Source organism: Empidonax traillii, unplaced genomic scaffold (assembly GCF_003031625.1).
Source record: "Empidonax traillii isolate 1590-97213 ecotype Southwest subspecies unplaced genomic scaffold, ASM303162v1 scaffold1142:size416873, whole genome shotgun sequence".
Lineage (NCBI taxonomy): Eukaryota > Metazoa > Chordata > Aves > Passeriformes > Tyrannidae > Empidonax > Empidonax traillii.
The window spans coordinates 346,002-370,014 of NW_020956335.1; the positions used below are offsets into that span (position 1 = coordinate 346,002).

Genomic DNA, 24,013 nt, shown 5'->3' on the forward strand with positions numbered 1-24,013 from the left:
AGGAAAATTGGGTGGCAGCCCCACTTACTTACAGGAAACAGTTCCAAAGCTGAATATTGAGAGATAATCCACGAGCTGGGTTTGTGGCTGCAGTTGAGTAGAGTTAAATAAAACATGCGCGGCTCAGGCAGAAGCAAAGCCTCAAAATTTAAAATAAATATTGCAGAGATATTTTGATTCGAGTGAGCGTGTTCAGAAGCAAGTGAATGTCTTGCTGCAATATTTAGAACTTGGCAGTGCTGAGGGCATGGCAAGAGCTGTTCCCCACACTCCTGTGTGTGCTTGGAACCACAGAAATTAGAGTAGTGATAGTAACTTCCTGTCTGCAGTGTTTTCATGTGAGGCTAGATTCTTCAGTGACTCTGATTTCCTCACCCCCAGCCCCACAGGGGGTTCACATTTTTATTCTGGGATACTTTCAGATGATGCATTCACCAGTCTGTGCTCAGGCACGGTCCATAATTCATGTTTAGAAACTGCCTGTCTTTTCAAGTAGCTTTATGAAACACTCACACCTCACCCTGCTTGGGGTTTTTCAGCCTCTTTATTTCCTTTCTTCACCCACTGAATGATGAACCTCCTCTCTGAATGAGCCGTCAAAGCAAACTTAATTGGGAAGTGCTGATTACCCAGTGAAATGAAGTAGAATATTGTGGATACTCTCTGCCAGCTTCTCCCATGGCCACTGGTCAGGGTCCAGGCTGCTGCTCGTTAATTTACGTACAAAGCACATCTTGCAACTTCACAGAAATCCCACCCAAACCATTCTCTGTGTAACAAACACTCCAGAGAAAGAACTGTTAGCGTGTAAAGACAGAAGTGACGGACAGGGTCTGATGGGGATGGTAAAACAGGCACAAATATTCCCCAAATGGCACAGGCATTGAAAGGAAATTGGGCTTTTCGTGTTCAGTGTGTCATAGTGTTAAACAGCCACAGGTGGTTATTGCTGAAAACTTTGACTTTCTAATGCCTTTTAGCAACAAGGACTGTTAAAAGGAAATTAACTCCTGTTGTTGCAGAGGAAAGAATTCCCGAGGATTATTTTTTTTTTTTGAGGCTGTCCAGGAGACTGAAGCTTTCAGATACGCTCAAGTTTCTGTCACTTGAGGTAGAGATAAACCATCAGTAAGGGCCACATCCCATGAAATGGAATGGGGTTGCATTTCTGAAGTGGATTAGTTTAAGGTTATTCCTTCCCTCTCTCTTTTCCCCCCCCTCAGGCACGATCACTTTTCCTCATGGCACAGTAAAAGGGTTGGCTGGGGAAGGGCTGCCCCTTTCCCTGTGCTTGGGCTGCTCTTGATTTCTCTTTCTCCCTCTCACTTTGGCTTTTCTCCTGAACCTGCTCTCATAAAAAAAGCGTTCTAACACATTTTTTTCCACATTTGAACGTGTAATTTTCCACGTTTCTCCTCAGCCCAGATCCCTGTTCCTGTGTGGCAGCTGACAGGTAGCTGAGCAAGTGCCCGGGGTTTTACAGGCCTTTCCCAGGGAGATGGATATCCAGTGCAGAGCTGGCTTCTTTTTGAAGCGTTCAAATGAAAAGCGAAGCCATAAAAATAAATGCCATTTTCATTTTTCTCTCGGTGGTTTTGATTTTGAAGGGGGGGAAGCCCTCTTCTGTTCCACAGAAAACCCTGCTGCTTTACAGTGTTATCCCAGAAAGGTTTCTTTTTATTGAGGTGCCTTGGGATTTTAGGGAAATGGGGCCGGTTAGTGGAATTGGCATCATGATCCATGTGAGAGCCTTTGGAGAGAACCTGTTTGCTCAGTTCCTGATGCCAAATTGGTAACCAACTAACAGGAAAGTAGCCTGACTTCAAAGCCTCTTTGAGATTTAATCACACCACGGGCTGTCTGCAGAACTTGAATTTCACCCTGATACTTCCCTCTCCCTCACTTCCCCACAGCTTTTCTTTGAGTTTTTTTTTTTTGGAGGGGAGGGATTAGTACCATGAAACACAAAATATCTGCGTAGCACTTGAAATCCCAAGTCCTTGTGCAGCCCTAAAATTGGGGTGCCCTCAGTCACTTCTTCCTCCTGGCTGTGATGTAGAGGAGAAAAAAAAACCCTTGGGACACCACAAATGTGACAAACTGAAACACACCACAAGTTCTTGGTTCCTTTGGGGCTGAAACTGCAGAAATAATTCATTTACTCATGGCCTGAGAACCTGGTCTTTATGCTGTGAAACAAGGGGATGTGTCTCACCTGTGAACTTCTCCAACAGTTGTTGATTTTTAGTAGATCCCAGAGACTGCATGAATTGCATTCTGTGGTGTGAAATGCTGCTGGGCAGTAGTGCTGAATTTTGGCAGTGCTGAGGCAGTTTAGTTTCTGAACGGATCAGTGGGAAATTCCCTTGACCTGTTCTGTTTTCGTCTTCGGGAAGGTTTGGAAGTGTTTACCAACATGGTTGTTTATGTATCTAGGGCAAAGGGAGGCTGTTTCTAGGAATTCTGGAAGAATTGTCTCGCATAAATCAAGAGTCTTAGCTGCTCGAGGGCTTCTGGGATTGTCAAACTGTTCTGCTTTTGGTGTTTATACACCTAAAAGGGGAAGATCTCGTGTGCATTTTGAATGGCTGGAGAGCAGCCCTGGGGAGGAGGATTTTGGGGTGCTGGTGGGGGAGAGGCTGGACATGAACCAGCACCCAGAACCCCCCTGTGCTGGGCTGATCCCCCAGCGTGGGCAGCAGGGCAGGGGGGATTCTGCCCCTCTGCCCCCTCAGCTGAGACCCCCCTGCAGAGCTGCCCCAGCCCTGGGAACAGCACAGGGAGGACGTGGAGCTGCTGGAGAGAGTCCAGAGGAGGCCACGGAGATGCTGCCAGGGCTGGAGCCCCTCTGCTCTGGAGCCAGGCTGGGACAGCTGGGGGNTCTGACACCGCCTAAAAGGAGCAGAAATCATCAAGGAACAGCCGCCTTGATGCAGGAAAATTGGGTGGCAGCCCCACTTACTTACAGGAAACAGTTCCAAAGCTGAATATTGAGAGATAATCCACGAGCTGGGTTTGTGGCTGCAGTTGAGTAGAGTTAAATAAAACATGCGCGGCTCAGGCAGAAGCAAAGCCTCAAAATTTAAAATAAATATTGCAGAGATATTTTGATTCGAGTGAGCGCGTTCAGAAGCAAGTGAATGTCTTGCTGCAATATTTAGAACTTGGCAGTGCTGAGGGCATGGCAAGAGCTGTTCCTCACACTCCTGTGTGTGCTTGGAACCACAGAAATTAGAGTAGTGATAGTAACTTCCTGTCTGCAGTGTTTTCATGTGAGGCTAGATTCTTCAGTGACTCTGATTTCCTCACCCCCAGCCCCACAGGGGGTTCACATTTTTATTTTGGGATACTTTCAGATGATGCATTCACCAGTCTGTGCTCAGGCACGGTCCATAATTCATGTTTTAGAAACTGCCTGTCTTTTCAAGTAGCTTTATGAAACACTCACACCTCACCCTGCTTGGGGTTGTTCAGCCTCTTTATTTCCTTTCTTCACCCACTGAATGATGAACCTCCTCTCTGAATGAGCCGTCAAAGCAAACTTAATTGGGAAGTGCTGATTACCCAGTGAAATGAAGTAGAATATTGTGGATACTCTCTGCCAGTTTCTCCCATGGCCACTGGTCAGGGTCCAGGCTGCTGCTCGTTAATTTACGTACAAAGCGCATCTTGCAACTTCACAGAAATCCCACCCAAACCATTCTCTGTGTAACAAACACTCCAGAGAAAGAAATGTCAGCGTGTAAAGACAGAAGTGACGGACAGGGTCTGATGGGGATGGTAAAACAGGCACAAATATTCCCCAAATGGCCCAGGCATTGAAAGGAAATTGGGCTTTTCACGTTCAGTGTGTCATAGTGTTAAACAGCCACAGGTGGTTACTGCTGAAAACTTTGACTTTCTAATGCCTTTTAGCAACAAGGACTGTTAAAAGGAAATTAACTCCTGTTGTTGCAGAGGAAAGAATTCCCGAGGATTATTTTTTTTTTTTTGAGGCTGTCCAGGAGACTAAAGCTTTCAGATACGCTCAAGTTTCTGTCACTTGAGGTAGAGATAAGTAAGGGCCACATCCCATGAAATGGAATGGGGTTCCATTTCTGAAGTGGATTAGTTTAAGGTTATTCCTTCCCTCTCTCTTTTTCCCCCCCTCAGGCACGATCGCTTTTCCTCATGGCACAGTAAAAGGGTTGGCTGGGGAAGGGCTGCCCCTTTCCCTGTGCTTGGGCTGCTCTTGATTTCTCTTTCTCCCTCTCACTTTGGCTTTTCTCCTGAACCTGCTCTCATAAAAAAAAGCCTTCTAACACATTTTTTCCCACATTTGAATGCGTAATTTTCCACGTTTCTCCTCAGCCCAGATCCCTGTTCCTGTGTGGCAGCTGACAGGTAGCTGAGCAAGTGCCCAGGGTTTTACAGGCCTTTCCCAGGGAGATGGATATCCAGTGCAGAGCTGGCTTCTTTTTGAAGCGTTCAAATGAAAAGCGAAGCCATAAAAATAAATGCCATTTTCATTTTTCTCTCGGTGGTTTTGATTTTGAAGGGGGGGAAGCCCTCTTCTGTTCCACAGAAAACCCTGCTGCTTTACAGTGTTATCCCAGAAAGGTTTCTTTTTATTGAGGTGCCTTGGGATTTTAGGGAAATGGGGCCGGTTAGTGGAATTGGCATCATGATCCGTGTGAGAGCCTTTGGAGAGAACCTGTTTGCTCAGTTCCTGATGCCAAATTGGTAACCAACTAACAGGAAAGTAGCCTGACTTCAAAGCCTCTTTGAGATTTAATCACACCACGGGCTGTCTGCAGAACTTGAATTTCACCCTGATACTTCCCTCTCCCTCACTTCCCCACAGCTTTTCTTTGAGTTTTTTTTTTTTTTTTGGAGAGGGGAGTGATTAGTACCATGAAACACAAAATACCTGCGTAGCACTTGAAATCCCAAGTCCTTGTGCAGCCCTAAAATTGGGGTGCCCTCAGTCACTTCTTCCTCCTGGCTGTGATGTAGAGGAGAAAAAAAACCCTGTCCCTTGGGACACCACAAATGTGACAAACTGAAACACACCACAAGTTCTTGGTTCCTTTGGGGCTGAAACTGCAGAAATAATTCATTTACTCATGGCCTGAGAACCTGGTCTTTATGCTGTGAAACAAGGGGATGTGTCCCACCTGTAAACTTCTCCAACAGTTGTTGATTTTTAGTAGATCCCAGAGACTGCATGAATTGCATTCTGTGGTGTGAAATGCTGCTGGGCAGTAGTGCTGAATTTTGGCAGTGCTGAGGCAGTTTAGTTTCTGAACGGATCAGTGGGAAATTCCCTTGACCTGTTCTGTTTTCGTCTTCGGGAAGGTTTGGAAGTGTTTACCAACACGGTTGTTTATGTATCTAGGGCAAAGGGAGGCTGTTTCTAGGAATTCAGGAAGAATTGTCTCGCATAAATCAAGAGTCTCAGCTGCTCGAGGGCTTCTGGGATTGTCAAACTGTTCTGCTTTTGGTGTTTATACACCTAAAAGGGGAAGATCTTGTGTGCATTTTGAATGGCTGGAGAGCAGCCCTGGGGAGGAGGATTTTGGGGTGCTGGTGGGGGAGAGGCTGGACATGAACCAGCCCCCAGAACCCCCCCGTGCTGGGCTGATCCCTCAGCGTGGGCAGCAGGGCAGGGGGGATTCTGCCCCTCTGCCCCCTCAGCTGAGACCCCCCTGCAGAGCTGCCCCGGCCCTGGGAACAGCACAGGGAGGACGTGGAGCTGCTGGAGAGAGTCCAGAGGAGGCCACGGAGATGCTGCCAGGGCTGGAGCCCCTCTGCTCTGGAGCCAGGCTGGGACAGCTGGGGGGGTTCACCTGGAGAAGAGAAGGCTCCAGGGAGACCTGAGAGCCCCTTGCAGGGCCTAAAGGGGCTCCAGGAGAGCTGGAGAGGAACTGGGGACAAGGGATGGAGGGACAGGACACAGGGAATGGCTTCCCAGTGCCAGAGGGCAGGGAGAGATGGGATATTGGGAAGGAATTGTTGGCTGTGAGGGTGGGCAGGTCCTGGCACAGGTTGCCCAGAGAAGCTGTGGCTGCCCCTGGATCCCTGGAAGTGTCCAAGGCCAGGTTGGACAGGGCTTGGAGAAACCTGGGCTGGTGGGAGGTGTCCCTGCCCATGGCAGGGGGTGGCACTGGGTGGTCTTAAAGGTCCCTTCCAACCCAAACCATTCCATGCTCGTGGCTGTGAACTGAAACAATGAGCAGCTTCCACGGGAGTGGCTTTGGATTCAGGACTGTTTGGCTCTCTGTGTTGTCCTGGGTACGTTCAGGTCTATCAAGATTAACTCCGGGGACCTGAGTCGTTTACTCGGAACTGACACAGAAACACACAGACCCCTTCCTTTATTTGGATCACTTTGTTTTTACCAATAGTCTACCTCTCCCTACTTATTTGGAAGTAATCCTAAGCTCGGTCAACTAAATCTACCCTAATCTTCTTTAAAACCTAAACTACCTTCTCGTGGGGCTTTTCTTTTTTTTTGGAAAGGAGGGGGGGAAATCTCCCACAGGCAAACTCCAATAGCAAAATCTCTGTCAGCAGAGGTCTTTGAAGTCCTTCAGAACATTATTACTTGCTGAACCATAAGTTACAAAACTGTTCCTGTGTGGAGCTCAGGGGAACCCCAAACTTTCTGTAGTAAAAAGACAATAGGAACCTTAAAGACAAAATAAATAGGGGACTCTCAATTTATAAACAGTTCCAAAGATGTTGTCACTGATGTTTTTTCTGGAGTTTCTGGGCAGCGTAGATTTGGAAACAGCGATGTCTGTGCTTTAATGAGAGCTTTGCACATCTCAGCCCCTCCAACCCACGGGGCAAGCGTGGCTGGTAAATAAAGCCCTACCACTCTGGCTTTTGGGGCCTCACCTGAAAGTCTGAAGTCAGGCAGATCTAATAAAGCTGACTTGGAGCCAAAGGCTGGTTTTAATGCAGCAGCTCACAGTGGTGCTGTAAAGGGAAATGCTTGAGCCTCTTTTATTAGTGATTTCGTGCAGCTGAGGCTCGCTCAGTGGGGCTTTTACAAGGGCTTGGCATGCGGGTTTTGGGGCCGTAGGAGAAGGCTGTGCGAGGGACTCTTTGGAAATCCAGGCTTGTAAAGCAGCAGGATTCGCTGTAATTTGATTTAAAAAAAATCAGAATAGGATGGGATCTTTATTCCCCTGGAAAGTTGAAAAGGCGGTTGGAATTTTATGTTCCCCCCCCGCCCCCTTTTCTTTTGTTTTAGTGCCTTTATAAAATGCTTTTAAGACCTTGAAACTTGAAAGGTCTGTACAATATTGTCTGTTTTGGCAAACTCCGAAGGTGTGTGTTTATTTTTGATTTTTGTTTTTTAAAGCAAGGCAGGGGCTGGCCTGGTTTTGGCCGTGTTGGCTCTGTGTGTGTGTGCTCACTGAACGTGTTTTGGGAGGGGGGCAGAGGTTCCAACCTGCCCCACAGCTGCTCTTCTGGTGTGTCAGCACAAAGCTGACAAGCAATAAGATACGCATTTGTCTTAGTTTAAAATCAAATCGAGAGCAAACTCCTCGCTAGGCTCTGACGGGTTGGATTTTGGATCGCACTGATTTTTTATTGCAGGGTGATGGGATGTGTCATGCTTGAGGAGACTCGGTGCTGTTTGTGTCATTTAAAGGCATTAGGATGGCCCTGTCCAGGTGGTTTTCCCTGTTATGGGACGGGAGGGGATTGTTGTGTCTCCTGGTTTGCACTGAGGTCTCTTGGTGATCAACTGGAATATTTCTTTTGCTGCACTTGGATATTCCTGTATCAGATCTTTAAAAACATTTGCAGGTTATTCCCACATTAAAGATTTTTTTTCCCTGGAGGAAGCAGGGCATTGCAGAGCAGGGTGTCCCTCTGTCTGGGGACTGGACAGTCTGCAGGAGCTTTGGGACCATTTGTGTGAGATCTTTTTGCACCTGCTGTGACCTGTGAGGCTCAGGGTGGTGGTTTTGGGTGCTTTCTGGCCCTTAGTGTTGTGTTGTGGGTGTTCTGGGCGGGCTGACAGTTCCAAACTCTTGAGATTCCTTGATTTACTGGAGGCAGGGCTTGTTTTCCTGACCTCTCCATAAGCTTCCAGCAGCTCATGGACTCGTGCAAATCTACCAACCCACAGGATCTGATGTTTATTCCTCACCAGATACAATTTTCTGAAGCTGTGCTTTCCTTTTGAAAGCCGTGGGTTTAGGTTTGAAGCAGGGGGTTGTGTGTGTGGCAGTGTGAAAATACAAAAGAGATTAATGTCATAAAATGGAGAACAAGGAATAACTCCTCTGTCACCTCCCCGTGCCGTGTGGAGTCTGTGAGGGAGCCCAGAACAAATAAACACAAAGGGATGGTGCTGGGAGGGGTGGTGTCAGTGGCAGACCTCGATCCTCGGTGCAATCTTGGGTCTGAAATGGGCATTAGATGCTTAATTGTAATTTACTAAAAATGATGTCAGTCTCAGGAGGTTGTTGGGATCTTTTTGGAAGCAGAGCACGATTGATTGCTGCTCTCCCCACTCCTGGCTTTCATTGGTTACGGCTGTTGTGTTGGCTTTTTTTTTTTTTTTTAATTTTTTATTTTAAATTAAGAATTACAGGGAACAAACGCTACTTAAGTTGGCTCTTACCTCTTGAATCTTTAATTCCGAGCCCACAATTGATTGTGATGAAGCTCTGTTCTCTCTGGAATGGCCAGCAACGTGAGGCTGCTTCAAAAACTTAATAATTCATTCCTATTTATGCATACTGTAATACAATAGGTTATAAATCACTAATGCCATAGCCCTAATCAGGCACTGTCAGTAGGACTTTGGAGATGTGGTGGTGTGGTGTGAGAGGGCTTCTTAGCTCCAAATACGAAGATAAATTCTTATTTTTCTCTAAGCTTGCAGTGCTGCCTTAATTGTTTTGTTGCTGCTTTTCCCTCTGAAGTTTTCCAGTGCGCTGATATTTCAGGTTGTCGGTGTTTCATGGAGTTTTAGTGGAGTAGAAACTCAGTTGAACCCCACAAAAAACAAGCATTTTGTTAAGGGTTTGGGGGTTTCATGCACTCAGTAGTATAAAGGGCGAACAAATATATTTGTTGAGCTGAGAATTCGGTCTCAGTGCAGGCCCAGGTTGACTTACGTGTTTATATTTCAGGTGCTATATAAAGAATTTTATAACAAATGTAATTTTCACTTACAAATTTATCACAGAACCATAAAATAAGCTGGGTTGGAAGGGAGCCACCAGGATCCAGTCCAGCTCCTGGCTCTGCACAGGACACCCCAAGAATCCCACCACGTGCCTCCGAGCGTTGCCCAGATGTGGATATGTGAGACACACATATTAAAATTTGATTTTTAGGTCAGCAAGACGTGGAAAATCCTTGCAGAGGATGAAGTGCTGTGGTACAGGCTGTGCCAGGAGGAGGGATACCTGTTGGACATGAGCATCTCCGAGCATTCCTGCTGGAAACTGGCCCTCAAGAACTGCCGGGCCAGGGAGCGCACGCTGAAGTACAACTGGAAGGTGAGAGGGGCTTTCTTCGGTGGAAAAACGGGAACCTGGTCCCGGCAGGTGGGAGTGAAAAGTTGGAAATAAAAGTCTTCAAGCAGTTTGTTGGATTAGAAAGCTGACATTGCTTTGTGAAGGGGAATAACTCCATGTTACTGGGGATAACTCCTCGTGTCATCTACACCCGGCAGTCCCACAGCCCGGGTTATAGTCAGAAAACTCATCACCTTTCTGTTACATGTTAATTATATTTCCTGCATACGTACACGTGTGCTGATAACTTCTTGGATGTGGTTCCAGATGTTCTAAGGAATCTCCTCTCCTTGAGAGCATCTCAAGTACACGGTCAGGTCGTAAAGTACCTCTCTTATCACCCTTTGCCCTGACACACAATCCTTGTTCTCACCGCCAAGACACCTCCTAGATGTCAATCACTGGTACAGGGAAATAAGGAAGCAGCAGCTGGCACAGATGGAGGGATCAACCACTGTTGCCCCAGAGTTAAAAGAATTTTCCAACATCTTCCCCAGTGCTGCACAGAATCCTTTTTAAAAAAACATAACCGTGTATTGCAGCTCCTTTTTGCCTGCTGAGGGGTTTATGGGACAGAAGTGCCTTTCCTCTCAGCTGTGCTGCAGCAGCAAAAGCAGAGCTCAGGGCTTTCCCACCCAGCAGGTTTTGGTGGATGCAGGAGCTGGAATTTCAAGCCGCTGTGTCCTCTGTGGCAGAACCGGATCGGAGCCGTGAGCCAGCTGAGGTACGAGCTGGGGAAGGTGCTGTGTGACGTCCATTCCTGCGATGGAGTTGTCATTGCTGGGTGAGTGGGAGGCTGTGAAACGCCCCTTTCATCTTCACCCTTTGATACCTCCTGTCCTGCCTTCAGCACATCCAGAAGCAGCACCTGTTTGAGGCACCAGGGTGGATTTCCCTGACTGCCAGTTCCTCCTGGTGAGAGACTGTCCTTAAATGCCTGATAATGATGGACAGACTGTCCCTAAATGCCTGATAATGTTGGTTATCTGCAAATTATTTCAGCAGTGCATATTTTTATTGTACTGTTCTAAAGTTATCTCCAGTATCTCTATGCATGCAGTCCCTGTAAAGTGCTTTCTGATGAACTGTATCTATATTGTTTTGCACTGGAAGCGCCCAGAATGTGTTAAACACTGTACACATCTACTGAACAACTCCCTTTGTTATTATTTTTTCCCATGAAAATCTCTTAATCACAAGGACATCTTGTCACAGCCCACAAAAATAACTTTAGAAGGGCTGCTGCTTTCCTTAGTTGTTATTTAAAGGAAGACATCGGCAGGAAATAACCTACCCAAAAATAGATAAACCCACAAGTTTTCTTTTCCCAATAAAAAGCTTTTTCTGGACCTTGCTTTAATGTTAACTATTAATTTGGTTTATCCTCTTAAATACAATTTTAAGACCCTCACAAACTCTTGTGACTGTCTGAATAGGTGTAAAGTTTAACTGTTTTCTAGTTCAGTTTTACAGGTTCAGTAATTAGGAGCCACGAGTAATTAAAATTCATCCAGGGGCAGTCAGGGCACATTGTCCTTAACATACCAGAATTCCATATTTTATAGGAGCACTTCCTGTTAATACTGTGCTTCTGCACTGTGGGATTAGAGAAAACCACTTGTAAAATGCCATAAAATTCACAGCCTGGTTCCAAGAGAGGTGCCTTGAAAACTCTCTCATACATGGGAATGCTTTGAATGCTCTTGGGCAACTGAGGAGAGATCTAAACTATCAGCAGGAGTGAAAGGAGCTGGTTTATTTGGAGTTTTTGTCTTGGTGTTCTTCCACTACTTTCCCCTTCTTCATTTGCAGCTCTCCCTTCCTGTTCTCTTTGCCATCCTGCCCCTTGACTGTTGATCCTCCTCCTTCTGGGCTTTCCATGTGGTGTTTGTAATCAAAAGGAAGTTAGGGAGAATGATTTACATTTCCAAAGTATTAATAAAGGTAATTAACGCTTTCATGTGAGTACTTTAAATAAAAAGGATTATTAATCCTGCCTGTCAAACTCAGACAGTGGATGTTTTAGCTTGCTGTGTTACAGCAGTTGGGTTTAAGCTGTTTCACACACTCTTTTCATGCTGGATCCCCGGTTCCTCCAGCATCTCTTGATTCTTTTGGTGAGTTTGCATCAGTCCCATGAAGGGAGGTGGTGCCAGTGAATAATTCAGGCTCCTGAAAGGTTCCTGAAAATAGGTGAGCAGGTAAGAGACCACTGAGGGAAAAGCTGCCTGTGTGTACCCCTTGGAAAAAGCAGTGTTCATTTAAATTACTCTGCAGTAATTCCCCTTCTCTGAGAAAATGAATTACCTTCTTATGAAGCTGGGAGAACATGTTTGATAAAGGAACAATCAGAATTCAGCTGCCTGACTTCACCTGCTTAGTAAATGAAGTGCTATAGGATGTTAGAACACAAAAGTGCTGCCCTTTGCTGTTCACTGCTTGTCCCTTCACTCTGCTTTGGCTGGAGGTCTCTGAAAGCCTCTCTTAATTTGATAAGTGGTAATTGGCAAATGAGATAACTAAAACTTCCAAGGACATTAGCAAATGGTGCAGGGAGAGACTTCTTGTTATGTGCATTTGGTAAGTATTTATGATACATAGGTTGAGGAATTCGTTGGGGTTTTGTTGTTTGTTGTATTTTATGTTTAGTTTGTGGTGTTTTTTTTTTTAAATCCAAACATAACCCTCCCCTTTCTCTCCCAGCTTGTAATATTGTACTTAATGGCCTTGTGCTTTCAGATTTGCCATAAAAGTGTAATGAATCTGGTGATCAATAGCAAACTGTTGCATTCTTTCAGCACCGAACAAGTAATTTAATAGCTGAGGTTTACAGAGTCAATTCTCTCCTCGGCATAAATATCAATTATCTGTTACATTTAATGATTCTCTCTCTGGTTTCACAAACACTTCTGTGCTCAGCTTTGCATGTGAACAATCAGGGATTACAGCGAGACCTGTCCTGTGTGTAAACTGAGCTGGTGTGTGACTTTGCCAGGCCTGAGAAGCTGGGGGTGCTCCTGATGTTAATGCAGCGCTGTGGTGGGGCATTTTCTGGGGTTTTTGTGAGCAGTGCCACTCAGGTTTTAGTGGGGTTTTTGGTCCCAGCTCCCTCAGCTGCTCCAGCCCCTCAGTGTCTCTCCTGGCTGAGGGGCCCAGAAGTGCCCCCAGGGCTGGAGGTGCTCCAGCAGTGGCAGCACAGGGAGGGCACTGCCCTGGGGCTGGGACACACCAGAACTGGCACACCCAGGGCCCATTGGCCTCCTGCCCCCATCAGCCATCTCTGCACGTCCTTGTCCACCTTGTCCAGCCACTCCTCCCCAAGCCTGGAGCATTCCATGGGGTTCCAAGAGTAGGACTCGGCACAATCCCCTTGTTCTGCTCCCTGACTTTCCCTGGCACTCAGGGCAGGCTGACAGGTAGTTCCCTGGATCCTCCTTCCAGCCCATCTGCTAGGTGGGCACCACTTCCAGTCTCCCAGTGAGCCAGGACTGCTGATAAATGGTGGAAGGTGGCTCGGTGAGCTCTTTGTCAGGGCCCTCAGCACCCTTGGGTGGATCCCACCTGCTCCAGGGACCTGTCTGCGTGTTTCCCTTTGGACTATGGGGGCTTCATCCTGCTCCCATCCCTGTCTTCCAGCTCAGGGGCTGGGTACCCTGGGAACAACTGGCCTGACTATTTAAGAGTGAGGGCAAGAAGGCATCAAGTCCCTCAGCCTTTTCCCCATCCTTTGTCACGTGTTCCCCCCAGTGCAATAATGGAGATTCTCCTTAGCCCTCCTTTTGTTGCTAATAGAAACATCTTTAATTGTCTTTTATGGCAGTACCCAGCTTAAGTTCTAGCTGGGGAGAGTAGTTCAAGTTGGACAGGGGAGGAATTCCCCAAGAAAAATACTGGGGCTGGTGTGTTTTGGGAGCCTTGGAGCAAGCCTGGAATCAATCTGATTTGATCTGAACCTCACCATGTGTTTGTCACTGTACTCCTTCCAACTCTGCTGGGAAGTGGAAGAATTTCTGGTTGAGTTGCCGTAGAGGTTTTTTCCATCTTCCCAAAAAGACGGGTTGTGGGCAGAGTTAAAACAGCAGCCACGAGTGGGATTTGTAGAGGCACACCCTGTCCGAGGTGGCCCGGGAGCTCTCCTTGTTAACTTCGCCAGGGCAGCAAAAGATAAACTTTCCAGGATGAGCCCTCCCTTGGAGAGACTCGCCTAATTCCACTTGCTCTGCTGCCTTCCTGCTGCTGCCAAAGCCGGGGCCAGGAGATGGCAGAGTATCCAGGGTGGATGCGGTGGAAGGCGAGCCGGGAGGGGAAGGCGGCCGCGAGCGGCTCCCTTTGTGCAAGCTGACGGCGGAGAATTCAATCAGCCTCGTGTCGGTCATTAAAATTTCATCCCAGCGGTTACGACGCTTGTTTTCTGGGTCAGCCCCCGAATCCCTTTTCATTTGAGCCGGCGGTGGTTGTGGTTACCTCACTCCCGATCGATGCCGTGCGCTCACCAGCCCTTCTCGGGTTACGCTCTCCGAGGATCCTCTTTAAGGGGATGATGTCCCTCCTCCCCCCTCCCCGTGTTCAATTCAAATGTAGTTTCGTCTTCGAGTCAGAGCTTACTTAAAGCAATTATATGGCTGCTTGCTTGGCTTTTATAAATCGCTGCTGCTGCCGAGGCTCACCGTGCCTGATGCTGCCATTTGCTTGGCTCCTGTGCAGCGTGCCTGGATTTCTTCTCTTTCTGTTAATAAAACCTGAAGTTATCTGGGCTTTTTTTTTTTCATGTCCAGACAGTAAAACAGCTACTCTTTTGCTACCTTCTTTAATTCTTGGCAGCGCTGGCAGCCACGCTGGTGGGCATTTGTAGTCAGAGGTTGGTTCCTCCTGGAGATGATGTGGGAGCATCTGGTCCTCGTTTGAACTCTTGTCAGGACACCGAGGATCCCGTGGTGTAACAAGGCCGTGGCATGTTGTGGCACTGTCGTGCTGTCTGTGTGAAATACCCGTTCTGGAGCCACGTGGTGAGCTTGCCCTGTGCTGGTGACAACCATCTCCCCCTCAGGCCTGGCCCCAGAAACCCACCCCGAGTGGGCTGTGAGTTGGAGTGGGAATTTACTGTGCATTGTGTTCATTTTTAACGCTCGCAGTAAGGGCCCAGTGGCTTTACTGCTGCTCTTGGTAGCTCTGAAAATAAACAGGAGAGGCCCAGAGCCACAACACCCTTCCAGAGACCCAGAAATACAAAGGTAGTGGATTTTTCTTTATTTTTTTTCCTTCATTTTTCTTAGACTGAAGAAGGAGAAGGGAGACTGTGAGTGAAGAGCTGCATAAATGGAGATGTAAGGGCCACAAGCTGAGGTAGCAGGTGCCATGAGGGGTCCCTCTTCCAGACTAAGGGAATCAGCCCCGGCTTCTCCCTAAATCTTCATTTCAGGTGTTTTCCTCCTTCCCCACCAAGTGCTGCCTGCTTTCCTAGAGATTTGCTTTTCTTGGGTTAGGGCATGTGAGATCCATCTGCTCTGAGTGGTTTGTAAATCAAATTAACACTTCCTCCCCTTTTTCGGGGTGGCATTTCCACAGGCAGTGAGAAACAAAGGAAGAACTTCCTAAATATCCTGCCTGGGTGGTTGGTAGGGCAATCAGGTGGTTTAGAGGCATTTTGATTCCCCATACCGAGAAATAAAATGCACTGAAACGGCTTTATCCACTTGTCTTGATTCTGGGGAGTCTCAAACAATTTGAGCCTTTCAGTTCAAGCCATTGTGAGCAACACAGAAACAGAATAAAATAGCTGCTCCTCTCTGGTGGGTTCCTTTGTTCTCTTCCATCACCTCCCTCTCCTCTTGCTCAAAGGTGACCTGCAAATGACTTTTTAAAAGCTGGGCTTGCCACTCGCTTTGGTTTTCATAATGATGTGTGAAAAGAGCCCGAAAGGCTTGAAAACACTTTTTAAAAGAAACTTCATGGCAACTCTCATCTAATTTGGTTTTATTTTTTTCCTTGCTCTGGGGCTCCCGGGCTGATTCCCTGGGTATTTATTGTATTTATTATTAGCTCCTGCATCTTAATTCGGCGTGTGCAGACCCGAGGAAACCAAAATATTAATTAGTGACGAAAACGAATCAAAGTTTAAAACAAACTGAAGGCTTCCAGGGGCCTGAATTAATTATTTAATTGCTCGAATTTCACTGAGGGAGGGGGGGGTGGTGAGGGGATGGCACAGCTTTGCTGGGTCTCTCCCTCCCCTCCCGGTGAGTGGAAGCCGAGGTGTCGAACAAAGCAGAAGGTGAAAATAAATTCCTTTTCCCTTCGGCCTTCCCCTAGACCTTTGGTGTTCTCCTTGCACGTTCCCATCGCTGTGAGGAAGGGCTGAGTGTCAGAGCTGCTTTTTTTTTTTTTTGCCAAGTGGAGTCACCTTTAGGAGGGCTGAGACCAGGGTGACATCATGAGTTCAGAGGGTCGGGTGACACAGGGGGTGGCTTTGGTGTCAGCTCCTGGAAAAGAGCCTTGCAGGTGAAACCAAGAGGAGCAGCCTGACACTTGGGTGTTTGTGAGAGATGCTTTTCCAGCCTGTCTGACCACGAGGTTGTTGGGTGACCTGTGGGGTTTGCTGGAGGCAGGGGAAGATGTTGAGGTACTGAGGTGCTCTGTGCATCTGTCTCCTGAGTCCAGGGGTCCTGGAACCCTAAATGGACCAATAACACCCCAAAATACACCTCTGGGGACCCTGAAACCCAAGGCCTCCCGAGTCTGGGGCTCCTGGAACCCAAAGGGTACCAATAATACCCTAAAATGTACCCCCAGCATCCCAAAATACACCCCTGAAACCCAGGGCCTCCTGAGTCTGGGGGTCCTGGAACCACAACCCCCCCAAAAAAATTTGAACTAGAGACCCCCAAAATGTATCCAGAGATCCTCAGAATGGACTCCCAGCCCCCCAAAATGTACCCAGAGCAGAGCTTTCCCAGCTTGCATCGTAACTCCCCTCGGGTTCCTCTGAAAACCAGGAATTTCTCCTCCTGTGCCCACAGCAACCTGCTTTGTTGGTGGAGCAGCTGGTTTAGTTACTGCTGGTGCAAACCTTGGTCGAAATGGTGGAAGGTTCTTCGGCTTTAAAAGCAGAATAAACACTGTGGCTTTAAGTCCTGCCTTTGTGAGGGTTCATCAAAATGTTTTACCTGTTTCTGTTCCCTTGGTAGGACATTTGCACCCACTCCGTGTAGAAGGTGAGGCAGGCAGAAGAACTTAGGGTGGTGAAATGGTGATTTTCTTGGGGATAACAATGATAAGCTGCAGGAGGGCTACACTTTTCCTTTAAAAAAAAACCCCAAAAACCAGCTTAACCCACTTTTTAGAAGGATTATTTCCTAAAAAAAGGCCTTAGGAAGGAAGGTGTGAACTCTCTGCAGCTCGCCTTCTGTGAGTGGGGCCCCAGATGGACGTGGGTTTGATAAACTGGGAAGTGAAGTTCCCAGCAGAGGAGTCTGGGAAGGGATCACAGGGATGCTCAGAACGGGCTCCCTGCGTGTGAAATCTTTCCAGATCCCTTTTGGTCCACGTTAGTCACTTCTGTCACAGCTGCCCTCCTGTCTCAGGCAACCCAAAATAACATTTGGATGGAATGGGGGAGATGGAATTTCCTGCTCCCCGTCCTTCCACCAGCATCAGGATTGTTTAAAACCCAGGTTTTGGTTTAACTCCATCTGGAGTTTTGTGGTATTTTATGGTGTAGCACCACAAAAGAGCAGAAAATGTGCTCTTTGCTGTTTGTATTCCATTTTTGGTCGTTGTGTTCCATTCGTGTTCCTTCCCACTGGACTGTTTTTCCTGAATCCTTCCCTTCAGGGATCCCTTAGCCAAGCTACCTGTGGCAGAATCCATGTATCCAAATGAAAAACTGGAATGAGTAACTGGAAATGAGGGCGGGAAGGCTTGGGGAATTTTCACCTGTCTGATAATCCAGCTTTACTCTGGGAGGCACCTCCCCCTGTGGTAGATGTATCTGAGCAGTCCACCGTTATCCCTCACTTCAGAACACTGTAGAAATAAAGCTCCTACTTATATTTAATTTCTATTTCTATAAATATAATTAATTTATGTTTAATGTCGCTATTTTCAGTTGTGATTGAGGCGCCTTCCAGCTTTCCTTGAGGAGGAGGTGCTTTGCTGTGGAACATTCTGAGTTAGCACTGTCTTCACTCGAGCCTTAGAGAGGAGATGAAGCCGAGGGGCAATTTGAACCAACTTAAAGGCATTTGGACTTGGGTTTGCATATTTAATTGGGCCTTATTCGTGAGCCTGCTGAGGGGGCCACTGGCTGGATACCTTAATTAACCACGGGAAGGGCTGGTGCGTTGCTTTTGGTGGAATTAGGATGAAAGCTCTGAGGTGCTTGTTGCAGCAAGACGATGCAAAATACTCATTATTTGACTTGCTTATCAACAGGCAGCCGTTTAAACAGAGCCGGGGATGGAGACTGTTACTTGAGCAAGATTCCTACTGACTTCAATAAAATGCACTGACATTGCAAGGACTTCATAATAAGATCTTTTGAGTATTAACAGATGGTCGCTGACTGCCTGAAACAAAGTTGTTGGTGTTGTTTTGGGTTTTTTTTTTGTGTTGGGTTTGTTGATCACCGCAGGTATCTGGAAACAGAACAGGCTTCGCCTTCTGGAAATCAAACCTGACTGTGAAACAAAGGGGTCTCTTTCTCCTTCCCCTTTCTCCTGCTGCAAATTCTTTAGAGAAGATGGGGGGGAAACCCACCCAGTCTGATTTCTGAGAGGCCTTAGCGGAGCTCTTTGGTGCTCTGGGTGGTGTGGTAGGACTGGCCCTGGAGGCAGCCAGCAAAACTGCCTGACACCAACATCCTGATCCAGCAGAAACCCGGGGATGGTCCCTCTGACCCCCTGTTTGAAGTGAAATTCTGCAGTGCCAGCAGTACAGAAGCCACGGAGGAAAGCAGTTTGTCTGTGCTGCTGCCACGGACCGGGGGGAGCGGAGCCTCAACTGTTTGGAAAATGTTCCCGTTAACAGTTTTTCTTTTGTGTATTTGTCAGTTTATATATTAGTTGCAGTTGTACTTTGCACAAACACTAATTAGACAGCCATCAACACTCAGGGCCAAAGGCTTCCTAACAATGCAACTGTGATAGCAGTGTCTTAATTGGTTGAGTATAATTGTCATTAGGCAACGATAAAGACATCTGGGGCTCTGGAGAGAGATCAGCCTCCCCCTCCTCCCCTTCCCCAGATTCGTTCTGGCTGGTGCCATCCGACGCAGTTGAGCTTTTTCAGATGAGATTCTGTGTTTTGACCAGTTTCCTGATGTTTTTCTCCTTATGAAATCGCCTGCCTCTTCAGCACCACTTCATTAGAGCCGTGCCCAGCCTCCCTCTCTGCTCCCTCCCACGTGCTCCACACTCCACCACCTGCTTCCCTGGGACAGCAGCAGCTTTTAACCCCCAGCTCCTTCTGCTTCCACTCACAGGGAAAATGTCCATCTCATTATGGCATTGCTGCCAGTAAAAAGTGGTCAGAATGCTTTTGATCAGTCAGTGGGTGTTTTTATCGTGGTTCGTTCGTAGATAACACACGAGTTTAATTTTTTCCCGGTTTCTCTCTGCCACGTACCTTCCATCTATGGTTGCTCCATCTCAGCAAGGTTTTTATGTATATTTTTATGTAAAAGCTTAAGCTGGATTTCCAGGCTAGTTTTGACAGTTATATCTGTGCAGAATTACAGAGCTGGCTTATCGAGGAGGAGGAGTATATTTAGAAAAACATAACTGTTGTCTTTCCCATGTGTGTATACTGAAATACTCCAAAGAAAAGGGCAAAGGGGAGTGTAAGTCCATCAGAGAAACTGAGTTGTTTGTGTGGGGAGTGTCTGCTGAGCATCAGGGAGGGAGAATTGTGCCTGTGAGGAGGACAAAGACCCAGAGCTGAGCACATGGCGTGGATGGAACACCTTGGAGAGGGGGTTTGGGGTCAGAAGCAAACCTGTTGTGCTCAGCAGAGCAAGACTTGGAACAGCCTTCTAAATGGAGGAAAGCAGGTGTGGTGTCTTCTGTGGGTTATGTCAGGTTTTGGGGTTGGTTTGTTGGGTTTTCTCAGTGCGAGTGTCTTACATGAGGTATTGAAGGGTTTACCTGCCACTGCAATAATCATCTCATTGCACCCATGAGGGGGAAAAAGCAGCAGCTGAGTGCTGTTGGTACCAGAGCAAGTAGGGTATTCATTGTTGGATTAAACAGGAAGAGAGTTTTGAGTTGTTTTGGTTTTTTTTTTTTCACTCCTGCAGAGAGCTAAGTGGGCATTTCATAACCATCTTGGTAGAAAAATCAGCAGCTGACTGGGTTTGGAGTACTGTGCGTGTTCTTGGGCAGAAGACTTGCATCTGTGGTTATTTCACTGAGTAATCCAAATGAAATTTTCAGGGCAAAGTGCAGAAGTTGTGATAGAAATGAATAGAAATCCTGAAATTATCTAGAAATAGGCTCTGCGAAGTGCAGCGTGTTCTTCTCCCCAGCCATCTACATTGACAGGGCAGATTTGCCAATTATCTGCCATAGAGCAGCTTATTTATTTATTTATTTATTTATTAACAGCAAGGCAATGCTTTAATAGTTTAAAAGCCTTTTGTTGTGGTTACAGATTGAAAGTGTGCTGCTCTTTACGACAGCATCAAAAGCTGGGGGAGCTGAACCATCAGATTTTTCAGTTCTGAACTGGATGGACGTGGGTTTGAAATCGTTCCAGTTCAGTGCTGGTCCAGTCCCAGTGTGTGCTGCAGAGAGGGGCACGTGGTGGGGGCCAAGGGGGTGAGCTGTCAGCTGAGGGGATGGGTTGTGTCTCCCAATTTCCCAGCGCTGGTCCCAGATCTCCACCTGTGTTTCCAGCACGGTCTTGTGACGCCTCTCCGAATCTCTGAGGGACTGGTTGGCTGGGAAGGGTGGGAACGGTGGTGTTGAGTGGGAAGTGGGGTGAGAGGGATGCAGGAAGGGTGGGGAAGAGAAAGTTTAGCCCTTCCTCTTCCTGAGGAACGCAGAGCACTTGTCCTGTGCTGGACAGACACCTGAAGATAGGTTTGGGTGCTTGCAGGGCTCTCCTGGCACAGGTTGTGCTCCCTGTTCTCTGCCACGACAGAAGTGGGGGGAGCACCGTGTCCAGGATCCTGTTATGGATTGTCCTGCAGCATCTGAACCCCCTGGAGCACCCCTGGGTGCTGGGACGAGCTCTTGTGTTCACAGGGCCTGGCTGCAGGTGGGAGAGCAGTGGTTTCATTCATGGTTCAGCAGTGAGAGCTCCTGCAGAGACAGGTCCCAGCAGCAGCACGGCAGAATTTGGGTCAAAATTATTTCCAACTGCTGGTCAGAGGCGTTTGGTTCTGTTCCAGTTTGAGCTCAGGTTACAGGTGGTTCTTCATGAGCAGAGAACGGTTCACTCTGAGTTTTGACGTGGTTGAATTCTGGAGATAAAATTGATTTAGGCATTTACCAGGGTGCTGGGGTGTCGGATCTGCAATCCCAGAATTGCAGTGTTATGTTTTGTGCGTGGGAGAGTGTCCTGAGCCCTGGATCCCTCGTGTTCTGTGCTGGGTAGAGAACCCAGATGGAGTGAGCTCAGAGGATTATCCAGCCCTGTGCCTCTCCTCCATTCCTGGCATTGTTTTCTCCATCTCAGTCTTTCTTTTATAAAAAGAAATATATATCTATATATCTCCCTTGACTGGACTGTGTGAGAGCTACACTAGGAGGAGATGCTGTTCTTCCTTATTTATTTTGGGATGAAAACAAATACTCCATCAGTTCTGTCAATTCTACCAGAATTTTATGCCTCCCTTCGAAATTCGCTTTTCAGGGTCACTTAGGGACAAGAGAATTTTTTGGCTTCCCTTGGGAATAATCTGCTGCTCTTGGCATTTAGGAGACGCTTGAAAACACGACCCCAACCAACCCCTCACATAAGGAAACGAAAATCAGCTCAGAAACTAAAATGCTTCCAGAATGCCTTGTGTGGCTCTTGTCGAAGGGCACCGCAGCAGATCTGTGCAGTTCCCTGTCCCCTTGTGTTTTATCTCCGGATTTGAAAAGGAAATGAGCCCTTTCCAGGGTAGCAAACTGAAGGTATTTGTTGTGATCCGAGCCGGACTCGCTCGTCCGATCCAACGGGAGACATTTGGCTTGGGGGAAGCTTCTTTCCTGACCTGTCCTCTTGAAGTGGTGCTGCTGTAAATGGGAAGTGAAAGCAAGATTTTGCAGGAGGAGGAGCAGGGAGAAGGGCTGTCCCACCCTGTTCTCCCCTCTCCTCCTGGGCAGTGCAGAGGGTTAATGTGCATCTCTGTCTCTCTCTGCCTGACTGATTTCACCTCCCCCCTGGGCACTTTAATTAGTTGTATAAATTGGAGCATTTGCAGGGGGAGTTGTTGGGAGTGACCTGATCCAGAGCACCTGGATCCAGAGCATGGCCCTGCCCGAGGAACTGGGTACCTGAGTCTGACCCAGCACCCTCTAAAACCTTTAAAAACCACTTTCCTTCATCTCCCGTGTAAATAACTGTTTCATTTTCATCATAATCCCAGGACAGCCTTTCCCAAACACCAGTCCTTGGAGGTTTGTAAGAACCATTCTTTTGTAATCCTTTTCTCCTGAAAGTCAGGATGTAACAACAAATCTGACAGAGGAGGGAGCACCTTTGATCTTCCAAAAGAATCCAAGTATCAGCTATGGCAGAGAAAGAGTGAGCCTTTGACAATGTTAATTATCACAGTTGTGTCAAAACTGATCTAAATGGTTGTTGAACTGTGACCTTTGACCACTCCTAGAAGAAGCTTCTCCTCTGCTTTGCCTGTTGGTTGTTTTTTTTTTCCTTTAATTATATGTTATTTGGGCTTAGGTGTCCCAGAGCAGTCAATCATTTGCTTGCTGAACATTCATTCATTTGGGTATATTCAATTTTATCTGAGAAGTTTCGTGCTGCTTTTTTATTTCTTGTTGACAAACTGATGGTTAACTACAGCTTCTGTGATATTTTGGTGAGACTTCTGCAAGGAAAAGCCTCAATTTTAAAGACAGCACTTGGTTGAATGAATTAATTAGTCTTCAGAGATGTAGGTAAATCTGCTCTGTTGCTGAGGCATTTGAGAAATTTCTTTCTATAAAGAGCAGTAGGTTGGGTGGGTGGTTGTGTGTAGATGGATAAATGCTCTGATTCAACAGCCTTGCCTTGGCACCACCACAATCACAAACCTTTGAGGACTGATAAGAGACAGTTTGAAGTTTTGCCATGACGTAATTTGGGCTCGTTACTGATCACCTTTTCTTCTGCTGAGCCCTCTCCCCTTGCATGTTAATACTGATAGTTGGTAACCTGTGGTAGCTCAGTTGTGTGAGTCTTGCTCCAATTTACCCATCTTGGTAGCCTTGATTCAGTAACAGGGAGTAAAATACGCAGAGTTGATGGGCTTGTACACAGAGGATCAATCTGGGAGCTGTAGTTGGTGTTGGGTTTTAAGACACCTTTTGTTTCTTCCTCCCTTCTCCTGCAGCTCCTCTGCTTTCTGCTGAGCCCTCTCTCCTTGCACGTTAATATGATAGCTGGTAACCTGTGGTAGCTCAGTTGTGTGGGTCTTACAGCTCCAATTTACCTGTCTTGGTAGCCTTGATGCCACATTCAGTAAAAGGGAGTAAAATGTGCAAAGTTGATGGGCTTGTTCACAGGGGGGATCAGTCCAGGAGCTGTAAATGGTATTGGGTTTTAAGATGCCTTTTGTTTCTTCCTCCCTTCTCCTGCACTAGCTCTTAGCTGTTTTGGGATGAGTAAAACAGCCTTCTTTTGCAGATACACCTCAGGAGAAGTGAGGCTGTGGGACACTCGCACCTGGGACTACACAGCCCCCGTGCTGGAAGCAGCGCAGGGTCCTGGCGATGCTGGAGCTCGGCCACACGTCTGCTTTGTGAGGATAAACAGCTCCCTGGCTGTGGCAGCTCACGAGGACGGTGAGGAACCACAACTCTCCTCCCTATTAAAGACACACACACAAAAAAAACCCAACAACAACAACAAAAAAACAATAACCAGGCTTTACAAAAATGAAGCAGCTGTGCTCAGCTTTTTGTGTGTCTGTAATCCTGTGTATCCACACACACACACACACACACACACTTGCTTTTATGTGAGAAAGTTGGCCAATAACCCTAAATGCATTAGGAGGCATTGGAACATAGCACCCATTAAAACTGAGCTTTAATTCCTACTGGAGCTGCTACACAAAGCTTGAGTGCCAGGCTGTAGTCCAGCCAAGCTATCTTAAGCAAATAACTTGTTTTGCTATAAAAATATTAAATATTCTTCCACCAGCCTTCTCCTCTGTCCAAAACTCCCTTGGGGTGCTGTGGAGCTTTGTTATGGGAATGGTGGTAAACTTGCATGTCTGATTAATCCACATCCCTCTCCCTCTTGGCTTGGTGTGTGGATGCACTGAAGTGTTGTTT

The 24,013-nt window shown here is 47.1% G+C and overlaps 1 protein-coding gene across 1 annotated transcript in view; it reads left to right on the top strand.

Moving 5' to 3' along the window:
* Positions 1–24,013, top strand: part of FBXW8 (F-box and WD repeat domain containing 8) — a 55,011-nt gene that overhangs the window by 4,591 nt on the left and 26,407 nt on the right. The window contains exons 3-5 of the mRNA XM_027905332.1: positions 9,348–9,512; positions 10,226–10,314; positions 23,361–23,518. Of these exons, the coding sequence (XP_027761133.1) occupies positions 9,348–9,512; positions 10,226–10,314; positions 23,361–23,518 (412 nt within the window). The remainder of the gene's footprint in view (positions 1–9,347; positions 9,513–10,225; positions 10,315–23,360; positions 23,519–24,013) is intronic.